Source organism: Macrobrachium nipponense, chromosome 4 (genome assembly GCF_015104395.2).
Source record: "Macrobrachium nipponense isolate FS-2020 chromosome 4, ASM1510439v2, whole genome shotgun sequence".
In the NCBI taxonomy this organism is placed as follows: Eukaryota; Metazoa; Arthropoda; class Malacostraca; order Decapoda; family Palaemonidae; genus Macrobrachium; species Macrobrachium nipponense.
Window position 1 is genome coordinate 52,413,287 of NC_061100.1, and position 23,052 is coordinate 52,436,338.

Consider the following 23,052-nt stretch of genomic DNA (forward strand, 5'->3'; position numbering starts at 1 on the left):
TGTTGGTGCAGCATCTCGAAACAATGCCACGAGGCTGCTTCTGCTGCTGCTTTTCCTTCTGGTTAGGGAGATTTCATTTTTCTTAACCTCCCCCCCCCCACCCCCCCGCCCCCTCCCCCCCCCCACCCCTTCTTCCACCTTCCCACCCATGTTTTTTTGTCCTTGAGTAAGAGGTGGAGTTTTCTCGTCTTTACTTTTTATCTCATTTCTTTGTTCTTGTTCCGTTTATGCGCTTTCCTTTACCCCTTTGTTTGTTACCCTGTGGCAGTTATATCCAAGACTCGGTTTTCAAGACACGTGGCGTAGTCGGATGTGACGTGATGAATGGTATGCTTTGCAATTACAAGGCCCTTAGTTATGAAGAATTCTGGAAGCCATTTCAACATTTAGAGAGCTCTCTTTGGTATAAGGGTTATAAGTCTGTAAATAGTCGGAAGAAGACAGTTAGGAGATAATAGGATATAATTGACACTGAAATTAATTCATGTGGGTTAGGCATCTTTGTTTATGTATTGTTTAAGCAAGTGGAATTTAATAGACAGTCTTTGTTCACATCGTCAGTGTAATGTTTCAGGATTATTTAAACAGAAGAAACTGCTTATTTCTTCTTGCTTGTGACCGGAATAAAAAACGATCATTTCCTTTACACAGCAATGAACTATGAAGCTCTTTCATGCGGCAAAAATATTAACACTGACAAAAGCACAGACGAAGAGGCCGCACCATAATAGTTGATTATTGATGGACGATTTCAAACCTGCAGAAAATGGTCGTCATTGGCACGCAGGACAACTTCTTTCCAAATAAAATGGAGCTTTGTCCTATTCGCCAAAAGGGGCTTCATTGCTGATCTCTCCTCTCAGAGTGGATGAGGTCTCACAGGCTCCAAGAGTGTAATAAATAAATTCTCTCTCTCACTCATTCTCTGGGTACATTGATCTCATTTTTATTTGACGCTCGTACCCTCAGGGCAGCTATAACAATGCAGTCATCTTTCTCCACTTGTTTTTGCCCCTTTCACCCACATTAATATGAAAAAAGAAAGAAAGAAAAAGAACTCTCGTCTTAACGCTACTTGCAGCTCCTCGTCTGCTCTTTTAAACGATATGTTTTTTAATGACATTTTTTTAATTAGATGTAATTCAGTACCCGAGGTCAATCACGCGAGTATATATCAGATCCAGTAGTAACCGGTTCATTTCACAGGCTTCTGTAGTTTTTTTTTTTTTTTTTTTTTTTTTTTTTTACCGCAGTTCTAGTTAAGTAATCCTTTATTTTTCTTCCTATTTTATTTACTTAAAAGCTTCAAATCAGTCGAACTGCTTTTTGTTTTGTTTAGGTCTGTCTTAGTGTGTATGATTACTGAATGATTTATTACTTTGATTAAATTTGTTCATTGGTTTCCATCGGGTGTTTGCTCTGCATCTGCATCATAATTATATACAATAAATGATCATGTTTCCATGGTTACTAAGCATATGTATTAAACTCTGCAACGGAAATTCCCTCAGGCAATGCCGGTGGTCTCTTCGCCATGGAGCCGTCTCTTGGGGTCATTCGATTAGCGCGGGAGTTGGTCGATTCTGACCCCAGGGAATACCTGTTGTTGGTACGAGCCATGGACCACGGCAGGCAGGCCAGAGCCGCCTCTGTTCCAGTGCGGGTCATCGTAGCATCATCGCCAGAGGCGCCGCCCTCCTGGAAGGAAGGGGAGGCTCCTAAAGTGGTGGAAATGAACGAGTGGACTTCGGTGGGGTCGGCGATAGCTCGTCTGGCAGCGACTTCGCCGTCCTCTCTGCAGTATTCGATCACCGGAGGGAACGACGAAGGGGTTTTCGTCGTGAGTCCCTCCTCTGGGGTCGTCAGCCTGGCAACGACTCTCGATTTCGAAACGACGGCCTGGTATAACCTCACCTTGACGGCTACGAATTTGGTAAGTGCCTTTGAACAACATTTCAGTTTTGTTGTGGCTGAATTAGGAAAACAATTTAATGTCCGTCTAATTGTAATTGTTACTAAGGTAGATTCACATCAACCGTGCATTTGATGTCTAAGCCCGTCCCTTACGACGCTCCTGATTGGCTGTTGATAAGCCAATCACAGGGCTGGAAACTCCTCTCACTCTCTCGAGAGAGTTCACATAAGCAGGATGTATGTTCGTCTCCTGAGGGATACTTTTGAAAGACGCATCCCTCAGGAGAGGTGGAACATAGATCCTACCCATGTGAATTCTCGAGAGAGACTGAGAGTTTTCAGCCCTGTGATTGGCTTATCAACAGCCAATCAGGAGCGTCGTAAGGGACTGGCCCAGACATCAAATGCACGGTTGATGTGAATCTACTATAGTAGTTCTGCGACTGTGTTTGACAGTAATGATTACTTGGGAGCGAGGCACCGTAAAAATTAATATTATTACCGTTACTGCAGATTATGAAGTGTTATCAATCACGTCGTAAGTGTAAACCTTGTTTTGCTCTCAAGATAAAGGGTATTATTATTATTTGAAAACCCGTAGTCTCGAAATTTTAAAAGGTGTTGGAACCTTTGAGAGTCTCGTGAGGCCCATTATTTTTTCATTTCATTTATTTCACCCGAGGCCCCTTCTGCTTCATTTCCCCAGGCGGGCGTGCAGCGTGACACTTGGCTCGGAGTGACCGTCTTAGACGAAAATGACTGGTGGCCCGAATGGAACGACCTCGTCTACCAAGGAACAGTGGAGCAGAACGCCGCTGTCGACACGCCGGTGCTGACGGTGCATTCCTCCCAGGCCAAAGGGCACCCGGCGCCCCTCACTGTCTCTGCTACCGATCGCGATAATGGTCTCAACGGCAGAGTCACTTACAGCATCGTTGAGAAAAACGTCGCTCAGTTTTTCTCCATTGATGAACATACAGGTAAGGGAACGTCTCACTCTCTCTCTTCTTCCTCTCATATATCTATATTTATATCTATACCTATCTGTCTCGGGCAAGTAGGTTTATAAACAACCCTGGATCGTATAAGGTTAAGCACAGTGTCTATGATGATTTTGAAATTATAGAGCAAGATGCTGATGAAATCTCTCCATATTCGCGAGTTCTCAAACATCAGACAACTGTTTCCATAAGTCTTCTTCTGCCCCTCTGTCTATAGCTTAAGAGGTTTTTTCGTATTTTGATTGTTCTTCTTGGTGTCCCAGTTCCACATTTTGAGGCGTTAGGTTGTTCTCATTTCATGTTTCTTATTTTTGATAATATACTGTGTATTTTTACTATTTATGTCGTTTGCTGAGCCATATTTGGCGATTTTAATTGCTGTAACCTTTGCATTTTAGCCCTGATTTACACACACACACACACACACACACACACACACACACACACACACACACACACATATATATATATATATATATATATATAATATATATATATATATACTGGCTAACCAACCCGGTGTTGCCCAGGAAACTCTCTCTCTCTCTCCTCTCTCTCGCTCGTCTCTCTCCCCTCTCTCTCTCTCTCTCCCCATCCCTATTGGGGCTGACCTTGGACTTGAAGGGCATTGGGAATGTCTCTATTCATCCCAGCAACCTCAAAAACTATGGATTAGACGCTAATATCTGTCGTTTTCGGTTATTTCTTTTCATTTCACCTGCTTCCTACCCCCTTCTCACACACCCCCCCCCCCTCCCATCGGGACAGAACTTAGACTTGAAGGGCGTCAGGAGCATCAAGTCTTCATCTCAGCGGCCTCGAAAACCATGGATTAGACACTAATATCTGTCATTTTCGGTTATTTTTACGTCGTCCCCCTCCCACCTCCTTTTCAACCCCCTTCTCACAACCCCCCTTGGTGCTAGTGATGTCTTACCCCCAACGGTGTTCTTTCCCAGATGCTAAGTTATATGTATACCAAGTTTGGTTGAAATTGGTCAATGAGTGTCAGTGTGTAATGTGCACGTACATAATCCATTTTAGTATTATATATATATATATATATATATATATATATACATACATATATATATATATATATATATATATATATATATATATATATATACGTACACACACATATATATATTATATATATATATATATATATATATGAATATATGAATATATAATTATAGTATATATATATTATTATAATATATTATATATATATATATATATATATATATATATATATATATATATATGAGTCATATCACATTCTTACGTGATTCATGTACATACATCGAGCTATAAATGTCCTTTACTATCTAATTCGCTCTACCTCGGAGTTAATATATTTTTATATATGTTAACCGAAGGGGAATTTTTTAGTTGATAAAGAGATTTGCCGGCTCACAGGCGCGAACCATCGAACCCAACAAATCCTGGAAGCGCGGTGTGGTTTAAAGCTTCACTGTGCTTCCTGGATTTGCTTGGTTCGATGAATCGCGCCCGTGAGCCGACAAATCTCTTATCAACTAAAAAATTCCCCTTCGGTTAACACATATGAAAATAAATTAATTCGCCGACGTGAGATCTAATTTAAATATGAAGGAGGTATTCTGTTTGCTAGCTCCATGTATATATATATTAATATTATACTATATTATAATATAATATATAGGAATAGTATGATATATATAACAGAATATATATATAATAGAATATAATATATATATAAGTATATATAGATATATTAAGAATTATATATATTAATTATATATCATATATATTTAATAATTAATGATGTAATATTGTATATATTAATATATATATAGTATATTTGAGTATTATATATATTACAGATATACATAATATCTATGTATATATATATTTATATTATATATAATATAATATATATATATATATGTGTGTGTGTGTGTGTGTGTGTGTGTGTGTGTGTGCACAAAGGATAGCCAAAAAAGTTCGTGGAATTTTTACACACAAAAAGAAAATATATATTTATATATATATATATATATATATATATATATATATATATATATATATATATATATATACAGTATTCGACAAGATATTAGGCCGCGTAGCATCAAGCGGCTTAATATTATGTCGAATTTTGAAGGAACGGAAAAGTTGGGAAGAAATTTCGTCAGTGCATTATGCTGTTTACAGCACGCAGGGAGGGGGTTGGGGCTTGGACGCTGACAAGGATGGGGCGCTCAGTCACTTGCTTGGAGATTTAATAAGCAGCTGTATATATTTTTTGGTCAGCGGCCCCACCCTAATTTTTGCCTACTACATATCACTTTATTGTCCCCTGTGACCTTCATATGGGACAAGACGGTGATTTAAGCCAACAGATAATAACAGAGATATGTTGTTTGACGCAACCTGGCCTCAAAACAAAGCATATGTCGGATCAGTCGAACTGAATGTCTCCTTATAACCAGCTGATCCGATGTCTGCTTTGTTGTAAGGCCAGATTGCTTCAACGACATATCTCTGCTATTATCTGTTCACTCAAATCACCGTCTTGGCCCATATTAAGGTCACAGGGGGCAATAAAGTGGTATGTAGCTGGCAAAAATTGCGGTGGGGGCGCTGACCAAATATAATAGATACAGCCACTTATTAAATCTCCAAGCAAGTGACACCCCCTTCCCTGCGTGCTGTAAACAACATAATGCACTAACGGAATTTCTTCCCAACTCTTCCGTATCTCCAAATTTCTACAAATATTAGGCCCCTTGATGCTACTTTAGTCAGTCTCCCCCCGCCCTCCCCCTTCTCTCTCCCTGTGATATTATATATATATATATAGTATATATATATATATATTATATTATATATATATATATACTTGTATATGTATACGTTTATAATTCCTAATCTTTGTTTTTCTTCATGACGCTTTCTCTCCCTCTCACCCTTCCCCCTCTTTCTCACTCCGCACTGCCACGATACATACCTACGTATCTTTAGATACTTTGATAAAAGTTCTCTCTCTCTCTCTCTCTCTCTCTCTCTCTCATTCTGAATTTTGACGCGAGAGATTTTTAATGTCAGCCTTCAATCTTTCTCCGCCCCGCCTGGTACTAGAAAATTCTGAATTCTCTCTCTCTCTCTCTCTCTCTCTCTCTCTCTCTCTTCTCTCTCTCTCTCTCCGTTCATTAGGGAGTGTAGCCCGAAATGAAAGCCACTTCGAATGGGGAGGGTTCCTTCGTAAATGGAGCGAGAGTACACCATAAAAGGGGAGGGGGGATAGAAATGAAGGGGGGGATTCTTGATTGGATAGAGGGGGCGATGTTCTGGATGAAAACTCTCCATGAAGACATCTGGTGCTGGAACCCAAGTGTTTCTGGAGGGCCTTTGTAGTAGCTATGGAAGGGAAGATCCGACACTACTTTTGCACATCAGAAGTGTTCATACGAATGAATGCCTATGACGAGTAATAAGAGTTGTTATTATGAAATTGATAAATTTTGACGATGTAATAATGTCATGCTAATTCAATTAGTTGGGCCATTTCAGCTGTTACGATTTCCAGTTCAGAGTATTTGCAGTAAATAGACTAAACCTAAATTTTACCAGTATTCAGCAGCAAACTCGTGATTTACCTAGAGCCTAGAAACAGATGCATCACATTGAAATGTGTACGGTAATTTCCGTGTCTCCTTTGTTACTAATTTTGTATTATATATATATATATATATATATATATATATATATATATATTTATATATATATATATATGTATGAATTTTTATCACATCACCGTTATTCACATACATATTCTGAGGTAGAGCGAATTGGATATTAAAACACACACACACACACACACACACACACACACACACACACACACACACATATATATATATTATATATATATATATATATATATATATATTATATATATATATATTTATGATCACTTCAACACCTGACTCTTTTATCACACATTACCACGGGTGAAAACTAAGAGTCTAGGTTCTGACCGGTTTCGGCTTTATTTATGAGCAATTGACGAAGTCTTAGGCAATAAAGTCAGGACCTTATTTTTCACCTGTGGTAATGTGTGGCATAATATATATATATATATATATATATATATATATATATATATATGTGTGTGTGTGTGTGTCGTGTGGTGTGTGTGTGTCTGTGTCTGTGTATGTTTACATATGTTCGTGTACAGGTTTATATTTGTCACATTTACCGTGACAATTTTTATGTTCATAAATATTGTGTTCACGTGTTTGTGCACGTGTGGAGTTGTATGTATTTGCGTGTTCTTGCAATTGAATCGAGTGTTGCGGTTTATATAGCGATGAGAAGTTCTTTTTTCATTTCGTCTGTAAAAATGGAGCTCTAGCTGTAATAGCTAATTAGCCCTTGCTTGGTGTTGGTATTTTTAACCGAAGACCAACTGGTGTGTATTACGGAAACGCATTGTTATTGTCTCGTTATAGGTTATTGTTCATTATAACAAAGCTTCATCGCAAATAATGGCTGTTTTCGATGCCCAGTTTACCCGTCATGTCCAGGACATGTTGGAATTAATTAAACGGAAAGCGGTAGGTTTTTTTCTCATTAGTCGTGGAGTTAGATTCTGTGTATTGTTGGTTGGTTGTTATTTTGATTAGTGACTGGTATCTTCAGTCTCCTCTTATGTCCACTACGGCGATGAATGCAGACTTTTTTTTATTACAATATCACACGATCTTGTCATTACATTGTGATTACCAGAGACCTATGTAAGGATCTTTGCTCGATTTTGCAACAATTTTGTTGCATGTTGGCTTCCTATGTTCATCCAAAATATTAATTGCGTTCCAGCAAACGAATTTTGTGGATGTGTGGATTCATTATTTGAATCTAGATCCAAATTTGAGAAAGGCCGATTTCTCAGTAATTTAGTTATTTCCTTTATCACGGGTTTCCAACTGATGAAAATTTCAGTAACAAAAATCGTCTCAATGTCTTCGGTAATGTTGCCATAATTCAGAAGTGAAAAAAATGATTTCTCGTGACATGGTATTACCTGTATCAAAATCCAGCCCTACTCTTCATAGCAGTTTAAAAATAACTACTTTGTTGTTTCCTCATGAAGTTGAAGTGAATTTATAACTTTCATATGAGCGCCCAGGCTTCAAGTCTTCATTTAACTGATTTCAATCACTGTGAAGCCAATAAGTTGGGCTATCACGAATTTGAAATATACTGACACTCACACGAAGTGAAAAGAGCAGTTTACGGAAGAAAAGTGTAAGAGAAAGGAAATTCAATTAAAAAAACCGAATAGTGGAATTCGAAGCGCAGACATAAATTGAAATTCAGATGAGATATTGGAAATTCGGTATGTAAAGACTGTTAATCAAAATTTAAGTTGGAGACTGGTAATGCGAATTGAAATGTCACTTGGGATCAGATTAAAATGAGAGACTGGATAGCAAACCGAAATGGGAGAGGTGGAATCGATATTAAATTCGCAGATTGAATTTGGAACCTGGATTAAAGGAACCTGTGCACGGGAAAGCATTCACACAAAGCCACTCAATGTTTATCGTAGAGGCTCAGACGGTACCATGTTCTGAGGTACAGGGAATTTTTTCATAAGTTGTTTTTCAAAATAAACGTCATATGGAAAAGGTTCACGATTACCAGCCTCTGTGGTATTATCAATTGAAATATTTGTTCATTTGCTTATAGTCATAAACATCTATCTTCCGTGTTCCTAATGCAAAAGACAAAACAACCAGCAAAAGTACTTTATATATATATATATATATATATATATATATATATATATATATATATATATATATATATATATATATATATATATATATATATATATATATATATATATATATATATATATATGTATATATATATATGATATATATATATATATATATATATATATATATATATATATATATATATATATATATTCAATTCACCTTACGCCCTATTTCCGCTGTTTTGATTTTTAAAAGAAGAAACAACCAGAAAAAGAACTTTGCGTTATACTACACATGTACAACACACACACACACACAGAGATATATTATATATAATTATTTCATTTTTCAACTTACATTTTTTTCTGCTAAGGGGGTGCTTCTGTTTGTAGTGTTGCCCCTTCGACTTTCAGAAGGACTTGAGCAGAGCGGTTAATATATATATATATATATATATATATATATATATATATATATATATATATATATATATATATATATATATATATATATATATATATTATATATTGTTATGTTCTAACAATGGGAGCAAGTAGCTTATCACAACATTAACTGAATCTGATCAAAGATGCAGGGTCAGAACATACAAGTAAAAATAGAAAAAAAAGAAAGAGGAGCTTTAAGGCCTTACTTTAACAACAAGGAATATTACAGGTAAACACTTGGGTTTACTCAACTTTATTATATTTACATTTGAATGCAATCAATAGCCGAAGAATGGGGAAATTTCAATAGACAGGCAGAACAGCACCCTATCGAGTAATTAGATTTACAACAAATTGCAAATACTGAAGACAAATGGGGATGTCCTTTTAAAAGGGACGCCGAAGAGTAGATTTCCATGGCTATGGCCACGGTGTGAGTACAAGTCGAACTGTGGTTTCCACAGCAAAGAGCATATGTTCTCTCTCTCTCTCTCTCTCTCTCTCTCTCTCTCTCTCTCTCTCTCTCTCTCTCTTAGAAAATTTAACCTGCGTCTCCAAATGGTCATATGTAAGTATATAATAAATGTACTCATTACGGGCCATAGCGGCCTGATGGAATTTTCTTAAAACTGACAGTTCATATTAGCGGTGTCACAGTTGATTTCGGTCACTCAATCAGCCGGTCCTCGTCAGAATCTGGTGAATCTGAGCTCAAGGTTGGGAAGCGCAATCCAATTGTTCAGTTTGCTGTGGCGTTGTTCTGCTTCTGCGTTAATTGACGAGAACCTCAAGGTGGCTGATTCAGAATGTTACGTATTAATAATATATAATTCATATATATATATATATATATATATATATATAATTTTATATATACATATATAAATATTATATATATATTATATATAACATATATATTATATATTATTTAAACCCATATTTAAACCATGAGAATATAAGAAATGTTTCAGGATGAAAATGTGCTCCCAGTGAGTGTCTCATTTGAAATATGATTTTGTGGTTGGTGGTTAAGAATTTCGGTGTTGGTATTTGTAGAGTGGGTACATTCTTTTTAACTTTTGGGTTCATCAGTATTGTCTTTTGTAAAAAGCATTTGCCATTTATAACTTTATGTTGTTATAAGTTTGCAATCAGTTTTAAAGTTTTAATATAAACTTATTTTTTGTTTTCTATGATTCTGCGACTGTTCTTTGCAAGCAAAGGTAAAAATGTTTATTAATAAAGAAAAATATGATAGTATTTGTATTTTTTGAGGTAGTTATTTTTATTTTATTTTAGGCATTCTTATTGCAGTCATCTTTTTAAAGCATCATTTTCTCGTATAGCATAATAGTCTGTTGTACGTTTTGGAGCATTTCAGAAAACAGTCGATTAATATTTGGTTTTCATCCCGTGGCCCACTTTCCGAATTGGGATGCGGCGGCGATGGTTTTTACGTCCGGCTTAATTCCAAGCGTTGTAGCGTTAGGTCATATTAGTGGGAATTAGCATTTTAAGTGATTTATTTCAAGTGATGACCGCTGTATCGAAGATCGCGCCTTTTCAATTACTCAAGCTATGAATAATTAATGAGTGATCAAGTCTTTGATATTGGAGCGGTGAAGGGAATTTACTCGAGCTGTTTTTGCTCACGTACAGGAAGCGCCTCAGGGGTGGCACTCCAACATCCGCTTCGCTCCTCCACTTATTCCATCTTTATTTATTTTATTTATATATTATAGTAATATATATATATATATTATTTATATATATATATATATATATATATATATATGTGTGTGTGTGTGTGTGTGTGTGTATATATATATATGTATATTCGCTCATTCCGATGCGGTGTTGGTCGCTGCTGATTATCTTTTCTTGTTCTTTCTTTGTACAGTCGCTCAGTGGAAGGATGTTCATTGTTTACTATTGTTGTGTATGAAGCAGATAACAGACTGATTATTATTATTATAATGATAATGATGGATCTTGATAGGTCAGTAGCTAGACCGGTTGTTTCACCGTCCACAAAACTGCGCTCGATTCGTGACCTAGGCAGACTGGATTTGCATACAGTTCGTTAAAACCGTGTGTGTGTGTGTGTGTGTGTGTGTTGACCTAAGTAGCGAATAAAGTCCCTGATAGCAGTGCAACTGTGATGTGTTGTGATGAGATTTGGGTATGGGGCCAGCAACCTCTTGAAGGCCTAGTGAAACTCGCCAGGTTGAAGGTGTGTTTTGGTTTGGAAAATGAATTGATTATTATTATTATTATTATTATTATTATTATTATTATTAATATTATTATTATTATTATTATTGTTGTTGTTGTTGTTTGTTTTGTTGTTGTTGTTGTTGTTGTTGTTGTTGTTGTTGTTTGTTTGTTTGTTTGTTATGTCCCGCGGATGATTCTGTAACAATGACTTTCTTAGAGAGGAAGGCATTATTTGATTTCATATTGAAATTGATGACGGGAAAAGTACGTCTATATCTTTTCTCTGGGAATAATTACTGGGAATAATTAAAACTGCACGGATGATTAAAGAAAATGAATGCTCTTAAAATCGGTAATCCCTCAGATTTGTTCTGATTATTCCAGAATTCCCAGCTCAACTCAGGGGAACGTTGTGTCCATTGATTACCGTTGGATTTGTCCCTTGGCCCAACTGATTGTATGGATGAGGCTTCAACAAGAGGTTTCACGTAAATGTTATTAGCTATTATGGGATATATAGTAGCTGACCTGCTCGTCTGACTGATAAATCTTTTGGCACACAGGTATTATCTTCATTCATGAAAAATTGATAGAAATTCCTTCAGTTTAACTCTGCTTCACTAATCTGGTTATCTAAGTAAACGATGTGAATCAGAGTGAACAAATTATGCCGGCAATTGGAAACAGGTGGAATATGTAAATGAACTCAGAAGACCTGAAACTGCCATTGATAATGCAATCAACACCGAACAATGATAAAACTTGAAAATAATATCGTCAGTCCTCAAACATACCGATGCTTATGGGTAAACGAAAGCATTTCACGTAGTGGTAAAAAAATCAATGTCTGATTGGCAGACACGGATGAACTTTATATTATCTCGGAGTGGCAGAAACTGAACAGTTATGTGGGAAGTATTAATTTGGGTCAGCTGCATAAATTTCATGCTGTCTGAGACTGATAAAATAAATTTGAGCCGAACGTTGTTTCTGCCAACCTTTGTAATATCTTTCTTTATTCTCAAAGACTTTGATAGCTCTCTCAAAGGTTTGCCGGTACGAAAAATGGATATGTTCTTTTCAGTGTTTGGTGAATAAATAACCGAAGGGCACCTGCGGAAAAAGCTCGGTACATCTCCAAACCTTGTGCACAAGTAGACGTTTTTAAAATACATTGTTTAATATTTGGTATGGGACCTTTTTCTTTTATGTATTGATTGTCACTTTCTTTATAAACAATCTTCGTAGTAACATCCAAGTTGGAGACTAGGTATGCTCTTGAACGTTCGACCTTTGGATTACATTGTAGGCAAGCAATTTTATATTAGATTTCTTCGTTATTATTGTTGCAAAGAACGTCTTGTCAGTTATAAAGAAACAGTCTGGGGAGCATAAGCTATTTTAACGGTTTGGGAACGTATGACTATCGAATTGTATGCGAAAAGTCTTGAGGAAAAAGCACCAACAATATAAAAAAAAGAACTCTTTTTCAACCAGAGTTTCTCGAAGTATCTCCTCCAAAACATTTTCTAATATGGTTATGGAAACAGCTCAACGACGTCTTCTTTCTGTGTTAATGAAATGATGCAAAAGAACACGTTGCCACGTCTGAGTGGGACTTGGGGACCCTTAATTATGTCTGGTTCATGATGCAATTTTGGAATTATTTTCAAAAAAATATTCTTCTTGCGGAAAAGTATCAATAGGTTCGTAATGACTAATTGGCTGTTATTTCATTGCTGATAATAAGTAGATTTATTATGGAATGATAAATTGAATGAGAAATTATTTGGCGGGGTTACAACAAATCAACATACACTTTTGTGTAATATAATTTTTTGGAGATTTTTATGTTAATAATCATAAACATCTGTCAGAGTACATTGTTCAAGTGTAATGTCATCTCCCTAGCTAATTAATATAGTGGCCAATTGTTTTGGTTTTTTGTTAAATGGAAATGACAGAGTTCTTATTTCAAAGGCATTTCTTTTTATTGCATGTCGATAATACTGATACTCTGATAACTTCTTCACTAATAAAGGTGAGCGAACATAAACCGTGATGAAAAGAGCTAAAAAGGAATATTTAAACACTTCTGAAATAATTTAAGAGAAAACCTACAAAAACCGACGACTGAAGGAAGAAACGAAAGAAAGTAGAATGGAAGTCATCAAATTGCGCGTCGTGTAATTCGATAGTATCTTTATATATTGTCACACTTTCCTCCAAGCCTTTGAGGAAAGCGGAATCACTCCAACTAACACATTTCTATACTTCTATACAATGGAAATGAACGACGATTGCATTATTTTCCATCGTAGATAAATTATATCAAAACATAGTCCCTGCGATTCAAATCATTTAGATGCATTGTTATTGGCAAAATATTTTCATGAGTATGAAAATATTTTCTAGGAATCTGAAAGTGTTTTTATGAATCTGAAGTATCTGGTCAGAAGGACGAGAGTGTACGGATGCGTGTAAGAGGTTCACAGGACGAAAAAAGTTGTTCTGGAAAAGTTTTTTCATTATATTCTTTCCAAAGAAAAATGTCAATATCTGACAGGTGGCGGAACGCCTCCCCTGTAGAGGGGCTGCATGCAGCTCAGTAGTGCGGGAAGGGGAGGAGCCCTTTCTTTTAGTTTCGTTTTTTGGACGAAAAGGGGTTTCAAGGTCAGAGTAGTGTGAGGACCGGCAAAATACTCGGCTTACGTTAATTCGGCATTTATTCAAAATCCATTGGAGTAAGACTTGTGTGGAGACAGACCCCTTTTTTTTCTAAGAGAAATCGTAAGGAATGTGGTATCTCCATTCGTGTGTGTGTGTGTGTGTGTGTCTTAATACTCATTCGAAAGGAAATGTAGAATTCTGTTTTGATTAACTTGCATTTGAGACGGCGAATGTTCAAGGTAACATAAATATTTGATCACTTGGATGAAAGGAATTAGCATATTGTTTCTGCAAATACATTTCCTCGCAAGTGTATCCTCGGTGGGACTAAGTAAAAAAAAAAAAAAAAATAGGCGTGTGAATTCGGGGAAAGCATCGTATCGCCTGTCGCACGAAAATAATTGGTAATTCCTTGCTTTGCCTGTTGTGGTTCTCATGTGCATAAATTATGTAGATTTTCCCTTTGATCGCTTCGAAATACGAGAGGACGCGATATGGCGGGACTGCATTATGCTCTTAACGTTGCGCTTGATTTTTTTTCTCTCTCCAGAACCTTACCAAAGAGAATGTTTAATGAGGGTGTCCAGCCGATTTCATTTTGTATATCCTCTCAGTCGTCCGTGACTTTTTTTTTTTTTGGGGGGGGGGGGGCTGCCTTTTTAAAATTTTTAGCCTAATGTATTTATAAGCAGAGCTCCAATTTCTCCATCAGTCAGTGAAAGCAAATAACGCGTGAAACCTTCAGAGGAATATTTCCCTAACCCCTTTGTACTGGTTGTAAGTTGTAAGGCTGGCGATAGTTTGATTCTATGGCAACGGCATCAAGCAGGAAGGTTGTAATGTCAAAGGTAAAGTTACCTGTAACTTTAGAATGATTCCCTTTAAGAAAATGCTGGGGGTGGATGTTGAAATATAACTGAGAATTTAACGTTTTTATGTAAAAGCAAATTGTTTCTCGAGAGTCATTTTACTTTTATTGTGTTTCACATTCTTCATTTTGTGCACATTTGGTTTCGACTTGCAGTCTGACCTGTCTTTATGGAATATAGCTGTCTGCGTTCCATTCATTCATTTTCAAGTGGTAACCGCCGGTAAAAGGGACTTTTGAATTGCAAATTAATAATCTTGCATTTTTCACTGATTCGTGATTTATTCACGATGGGTTGTTGTCAAGATTGTTGTCAAGAGACAGAAAAGAATCTCATACCTTGTTCAAGCAAACATCTACTGTACATATCAGTTCAGTACACACACATACATAAACACTCGAGCCTCGTCTTCCCACGCAAACACACACACACACACACATATTATATATAATGCACCAGAAACTCCTTATTGGAAATTGTGGTTAAATTAGTTGAGTATTAAAAATAAAATAGGCAGCCACTTCATTTCCGAACGATTATGGAAATGTACCAGTTAAGCTTTGATGTGTAAAATATTGCATATTAAAGACTATGAAATCTTGAAGTGGCATTTATTATCACAAGAGCCCTTCAGTATCGAGTAAAGTTTAAATTAGGTGTGTTTATTCATTACGGTATATATTTAAATGATGGATTAGTCCTTCAGTACCGAACTGCGTGGGTCTTGTACATTAGGACGACTTTTCATCTGGAAGAAGTCATTTTAAGTTAGAAAGTCGGAGGTTCTTCGCTCATGTACGCCCCTTGTGCAATTCTTACGAAATAAAACCTTTTGTATGCAATTTGAAATATTGTATACGCTACACACATTCACATGAAGAGAAAATCTCTCTCTCTTCTTACTCCATATTATATATATATATATATATATATATATATATATATATATAAATATATATATGTATATGCATAGTTGTGTGTGCTTTTATGTATAAGAGAAAAACTCATATTTGAATTTTCTGTGACAGTACTGCCTAATCTTACCGCTTTTACAACATAGAAGAAAAGGAATTCCAAAGGTGTTTAAATGTTTGAGAACATTTGCGGAAGTACTTTTGTATCAGGAACCCATTCATAGAATTCAAGTTAATCTTATTCCTTACGGGAAATGGCAAATCATAAGTATTAGTAAAAACAGTTGAATCTGAGAAATGTAAATGAAGTTTGCATTCAGTCGGTAATCGGCGACAGAGAATTCCCCGTAGGCATGTCATTAAGCCCAATATTCAGAAAAAAAAGTTCTGTAGGCAGCTTCTTAAGGAATTATAGAAAGAAATATGTAGGTTTGCTTGAAAATTCATTTGATTAAAGTCAAAAGATCTAGCATTTCAAGTTTCACTTTTCTCGTAGCCACGTGTGATATATAAGTATATATATATATATATATATTATATATATATTATACACACACACACACACACACACACACACATATATATATATATATATATATAATATATATATATATATGTGTGTGTGTGTGTGTGGTGTGTGTGTGTGTGTGTGTGTACAGTGGGAGATTGTTTATTACTAAATGGGTGTCAAATTTTGAAAGCATATCCGTGTTTTCAACATTCAAACGCTTACTGGTGATGTTTATCAACCAGCCTTTTTCCGCAGTTTTTCCCCATATGTAGCGCAGGTAGGCAGCCCTGCCCTCACTGGGAGGACTCGTCCCTTCGTTGCTGCATCGTACTCTTCAATATTATGATTGCGAAGGCGCCGGGAAATCAGGATAAACTTTCCGCTCCTGAGATTTCCAATGTGAGCAGAGCCATCATGCGGAGTGCATTTGACTTCAACTTTTTCTTTTTTTTTTTTTTTTTTTAGGGCGAGTGGAAAAGGGAGTGTGGGTGGGGCTTTGGGGGGGGGGGGGGGGTGACAGCATGTTTGGGGGCTAACTTCTCTCCTCTCCGACCTCGTCCATCGTTCAGTTCATGCGAGGTCACAGGGCTCTCGAACGGAACAAAAGCCACGGAGCACGGGTTTTCGGGCATCGACAATAGAGGTTGAACCGCTGGTTGAGTTGAGTGACGGGAAAAGTCTCTCTCTCTCTCTCTCTCTCTCTCTCTCTCTCTCTCTCTCTCTCTCTCTCAAGAGAGAGATTTGTTAAAAAAATTACTTTAGAATTAATTATTATGGTTCCTGTCCGCGAGCCTTGTTTGTGTCATTATCATCGTAATTGGTTTCTGTGTTCGTGTGATTACTATTATAATTAATGTGATGTAAATTATTTTATTTCCATCATGGCTTATTTCTCTCTCTCTCTCTCTCTCTCTCTCTCTCTCTCATAGTGTAAAGTAGATTCATATATGTTCACCATAAAATTCCTAATGATGTTGCAGCAAAGTAATGGCCAAAAAAAAAAAAAATTACTGGTTGGAAAATAATAATTTTTCCAGCGTTTATTTAACGTTGGTATTTCTTCGTTTGGTGAAAATCTCCTCATGTATAATTCCATTGGCATGGAGCCTGGAAATTCTCTCGTCTCAAACTCGTTTTTTTAATTATTTCTGCAGTGAGCGGATTCATTTGGCACATCCTTATGCTGCTTTCGACTGTGAAACAACTATTTCGTTTGTTAGTTTGTTAGCTTCTTTTTTTTTATTTGCTAGCTTTCGATGATTGTCATTGCATTCAAATGTTTTTTTTATTCGATATTTGTAAAGAAAGTATAAGGAGAATAATGTGTCAGGTTTTTTTTCGTTCTGTGAAGATAATCACAAAATATATAGGTCATTTCCTGCATAAAACGGGAAGTAAAATGAGAGGAATTTCTCCGTACGTTTTTCAGGTGTTTTAAAGAAGCTTCTGTAACCACAAGCAAAACAAAGAAATAAATTAAAAAGGATACTCCTTATAAACATGTTGTGGATGGTATGGATGTAAGCACAGAAGTCCCACAGGGTGAAAACCGTCTCTGGAAACGTAGTATATTATAAGGAAGTAAGTAGGGAGAGAGAGTGAGAAAGAAAAAAAATAAAGCAAAAAAATAAGACACGTAAACATGAATAATACACTTTTGTACCACCAAGACGCAGACACAGAGATAACCCTTACCTTTTTCTCTCCCCCCCCCCTAAAAAAAATGTAAAACATAGTCTTCAGGAACATGTATAGAGTATGTAATGGACCGTAGGTAAGAAAGGAGTGAGAGGCATCTGTTGCTCGCCATGATCTATCGGCGTGGCTGATACATCCGCGTGCGTCGACTATTTACGTGTCGACTTTTAATGTTATGGACTGAGGCAAAACTTGGGCGGCTCAAAGTTTGCACGTTAAAGCTGATGGTCGTGAGTTCGCAGCAGCCTCGATGCCAGGCAGCTTTTATCATCTTCACATTTTTAGCTCGAGAAATATTCGCTCGGAACTGTGCATCGTTATTAATCTACTTGAAGTTTCTGATGCGTAATGGTTCGTGTCATTTATTTTAATGTTCTTAGTTTAGCTGTAGAGGTGGTTTTCATGTAGACAGGGTCTCTCTCTCTCTCTCTCTCTCTCTCTCTCTCTCTCTCTCTCTCTCTCTCTCTTAGTGTAAACTAAAATACAGCAAATCTGTTAAAGCAAATTCATATTTATATGAATTGCTAATTTATATGCATTGCAAATATTTCTTGTCTATTTTTGGCCCATATTGTTAAACTGAACGTGGATATTTATACATCAATGTCAAGGGAGGAACACCTGCTTCATAAACAGGTTCATGAGTGGGGCTGAAGGACATTCCCGTTGTATCAGCTGTTATTTATTTTTTGCTTGGAGTTTGTCCATTCATCATGGATTTGTCGAATTTGAGAGAGAGAGAGAGAGAGAGAGAGAGAGAGAGAGAGAGAGAGAGAGAGAGAGAGAGAGAGAGATACAAATCCTTCGTTCAAAAAAAAAAAGAAAAGAAAACGTTGTTTGATGATGATTGGCAGAAAACTGTCCTTGCAGAACATTGACTGTTCATCGTTATAAATTCGTTTGTTCATTGTTGCATGATCGTCATAGCGTGATTGCAGTGCTTTTGATGAACTGAGTGATTGGTAAATTGATAGTTGTTGGAAATATCTTCTCTCTCTCTCTCTCTCTCTCTCTCTCTCTCTCTCTCTCTCTCTCTCTCTCTCTCTCTCTCTCAGTGACAGAAATTATGTTCTACAAGTGTTCAAGACAGGCGTTAAAGAGTTTTTGAGGTTTATAACATCACTAAAGTTTCTTTATGATATTTTTGTTGGTGATGTTTTTGTAATCCCCTACATTCATGACATTAAAATCCTTTTGGTCTACTGTATAAGGATCTCATTAGATTACCAGTCTTTCATGGTTTTCAAGATCATCGCGGCACGATCATTGATACGTACAATCGGCTCATGTCATTGGTAATTCAGAGTAAACACTTATTTTTAGGAAGCATGATTATAAGGATTCGAGAATCACTGTTAACTTGTATAGACGTCAATCGAGAGGAATTGGGAAATGTTAATATGCAAATTGCTTTCACGATAAGACGATGCCGCTGAAAACAAGTGGGGGGTGAAAACAGGTTTGTGATGAATGCTTGGGATGTCTCGCACAGACAACTGAATGAGATTGCGAGCATGCAAATAGACGGATAGCTTGTTTTGCACCTCCCGAGCAGACGAACGGAATGGGCAGCAAGGAGATGGAGAACAGTGTATTTCCTTTCTGTTCGTTCTGTTATTTTTAAATTGACGTTTATGCTGGACAATTTTCTGAGATACGCAACAGATCTCGGTGGTTATGAAATGTGAAGTTGTTGGTTTTGGTTATATGTCCCTCCCCTAACTGGGGACATATTTCACTGTTTAGCTACAGATGCACATGTATGTAGTGTTCCTCACGAGAACAGTGGAAGGATGAATTCCTTTATGATCGGAACAGAGGTATAGAAGAGAATAACACATAATCGATTAGGTACAAAAAAGAAACAAAATCTCAGATGTCTGGCGGCACATCACACGTTTTTTGAAAGTTTGCTTTAATGGATATCGTACTAAAACACAAAATTTTCTCTAACGAACATACTGAGCCGACAATTGTTCTTAAGACAGCATAGATTACAGGTTTCGTTCACCCATAGCCCTGATTTCTTGTCCAGATTCACAAGGAGGACTCCAATCAAGATGTAAGCAAAGAACATCTTTCAGAAGGTTATTGACAAAGTTCATCCTCAGAGGAGTGGCCTCGGCAAGAAACGAACCCGAAGGTGTTTGAAGGTATAGCTCAGGATGAATAAAGTAAATAACAGTGCGTGCTTGATACAGAGACAAGGCTGTGCGTTATGTGAGCGTTAACTGCTCCAGAAACAGAACTTTCTAATAAGTTGGAACTTCGGAAGGAGAGAGTATATATGTATATATTATATATATATATATATATATATATATATATATATATATATATATATATATATATATATATATATCTGAGGTTCTGCGAACGCTTCCATATATTTCTTTCCTTAATATGTTTCCAATCAGCCGGAATCGAGTAGTTAAAAGTACGTCGGGCTTTTTCCAATTCTTTAAATTTTCACTTTTCCTCCAATTCCGCGGCAGCAATGTGACGTTTTAACACCATTGCACTGAATTCTTTGAAAGGGTGTTGGTCGTATCTTCTTATTTATTTCATCTTCACATGTTCGCCTTTTTCACTGGAGCAATTGACAACAGAGCGTCCTTCCTACCTTTTGGGTTTCAGCTGTTATTTTAGGATGAGGCTGTAGCACTGTTTTACACACACACACACAAATATATATATATATATATATATATATATATATATATATATATTGCTTATTTATTTATTATACACATACACCCTTTTTGCCCCTAAAGGTGATGGCACGTAGTCCCATCCTCCACTTCACTTAGCGGTAACCCACCATAGTTCACTAGCTGCCAGTCACATTACTCACTGTTCTGAAGAGATGATTTGCAGTTACCTCGGATAGCCAGCTTTAGTAGAAGTGCTATAAGATAATTAATTCTGGAATGGTTTCCCTTTTGGGATGCTGCCAAAAGAATGAGAATTGTTAGTAAAATGAGGGATAGACGCCAGTTATCTATAATAAAGTAATAAGGCAGAGAGAAATTCCTGCACAACACGTGCTCTTGTTCTTTATGGAAATCTGCGACGACTGTGTCCAAGTGTTTGGTAGATATCGGTACACTGAATGAATGAGGCTAGTTTTCGTGTTAACGTTAGTGAGGATGCTTACGCGTAGGTCTTTATATCCGTTCGGACTTTGTTAGCAATGTTTACGTAGAAGTTTTTATAGACACCTGTCTCTTAAACAAAGCTTACGCCGTGAGATGTTAATTATTTGAGTTACAATGTTACACCACGCACGCGCACTGATGCGCACCAGTGCTTGCGTGGACGACATGCAAATGATCGTTTGCATCCCACAGTGGGCGGAGGTTCGTATTATCTTGCATTGTAAAGCGGACATGCAACATACCTTTTTATGTTCAAGATTCTCACTTCCCCTCCCTCCCCCTCTCCCTCTCTCTTGCCTACGTTGCAAAACCGATGAAAAGGAGGATTTTTTTTTTTAAACATTGTTCCGCCTAATGATTATAAAACTAAAGCTGAATGTCCATAATGGTAAATGAAAGTCCGCATCTTTTTTGAGTCATTATCAGAAGCTCCTCACGGGAAAATCTCTCCCAGTGGTTATTACCGTTCCAAGAACGGGGTATACATTTAGAAATCATTAAGGATTCCCGGGAATGTTTTAATGAAATGATATTGTTGATACACTGAACCATTTGAGCATCCACTCGCGGTCTCTGGCGGGATACGCATTGTATCCGAGGGGATTATTTATTCGTTTCGTTGGCCACAGTGGAAATTCGGATTACCGCTCTGTTTTGATGCAATTGTGTTCGCGTGTTTTGTCGCCGCATTAGCTTGTCATGTTTAATTAATGCGGTTGATATATTCTTACTGCTGAAAGGCCGTTTGATTTGGTTTTATATTTTGTCATAAAAGTATTACTTTTTTCATTTTTTTCCTTTATTTGTATGTGCATGTATTCACACGCGCGCGCGTTTACCTGGCACATGGTTTGGTAAGAGGTATGTGCTACTGGTAGTTTCAATTAAAAGTTCTTAACTTGGATGTTGAACGTTGTCAAGGATAGATGGAAGACTGTCAGTCTCCTTATGAAGGGCGAAAATTTGATTCCTCTAATGTGCAGTTCAACCAGTATTACTCAGTATCTTTCATTTACGTAATCGATTCGAAACATTTTGACTGATGTTCGAGAGAAATCTTATAGCGTGAGAGCAAATGCTGCTGTTTCATTGAAATCCTAATCCTTGTTATGATTCAGCATCGTATATTCCCTCATTAAACTTGATGAGGTTATGCTTTACCGTTGTAAATCCGTGACTATGCAGATGATGCGTATTTGGGAGAGGGAAAGAAACCAGACAGATGTAGCGTGGAGCAACCAAAACAGGGAGAGAGAGAGAGAGAGAGAGAGAGAGAGAGAGAGAGAGAGAGAGAGAGAGAGATAACTAGGTATCATGTAACATGTAACAAAGGGGTACCCCATGTACGAACAACAAATGACAGAAATAGAAAGTAAACATAATTAACTGACGGACCATTAGAGACATGTAGGTAGATAATGAAGGTTAGACAAAAACTTTACTGATAGAAATATGGGAGTAAAAAAGTAACCGGCTGGAACAAAATCAAAATTAAGCACGACTTCCATAACAAATACGAGAAAAGAGGTTTGAAATAGGCATAAAAACGAACAAATATGGTCAAGGGAAGGAATGGTATTCAGCTGCTTGTGAATAAAATGTGATGCGGTAAGAGCTGCTACCAGGTGATGTTTGTCTCTGTGTGAATTGTCTTTGCTGTATGAATAGCTTCTGCTGCCGTGAGAGTTCCTGCTTTTGCTCTGGGAAGTACATTTGCTTTACGAATACTTTCTGTTGAGCTCAGACCTGATGCTTTATGAAGTATATGTGTACTGTGTGAATAGCTTCTGCTGCGTGAAATGTTACTGCTGTATGGAGATCTATTTTGGAATAGCATTCATAGTTTCTGCTGCCTTAAGACATGCTCCCATGTAAAGGTA

At 37.0% G+C, this 23,052-nt stretch overlaps 1 protein-coding gene across 5 annotated transcripts in view; it reads left to right on the forward strand.

Annotated features, from left to right (window-relative positions):
* Positions 1-23,052, forward strand: part of LOC135210928 (fat-like cadherin-related tumor suppressor homolog) — a 736,096-nt gene that overhangs the window by 519,741 nt on the left and 193,303 nt on the right. For all 5 annotated transcript variants that reach the window (XM_064243897.1, XM_064243900.1, XM_064243901.1 and 2 more), the window contains 2 exons: positions 1,512-1,933; positions 2,621-2,894. In XM_064243897.1, coding sequence (XP_064099967.1) covers positions 1,512-1,933; positions 2,621-2,894 — 696 coding nt within the window. The remainder of the gene's footprint in view (positions 1-1,511; positions 1,934-2,620; positions 2,895-23,052) is intronic.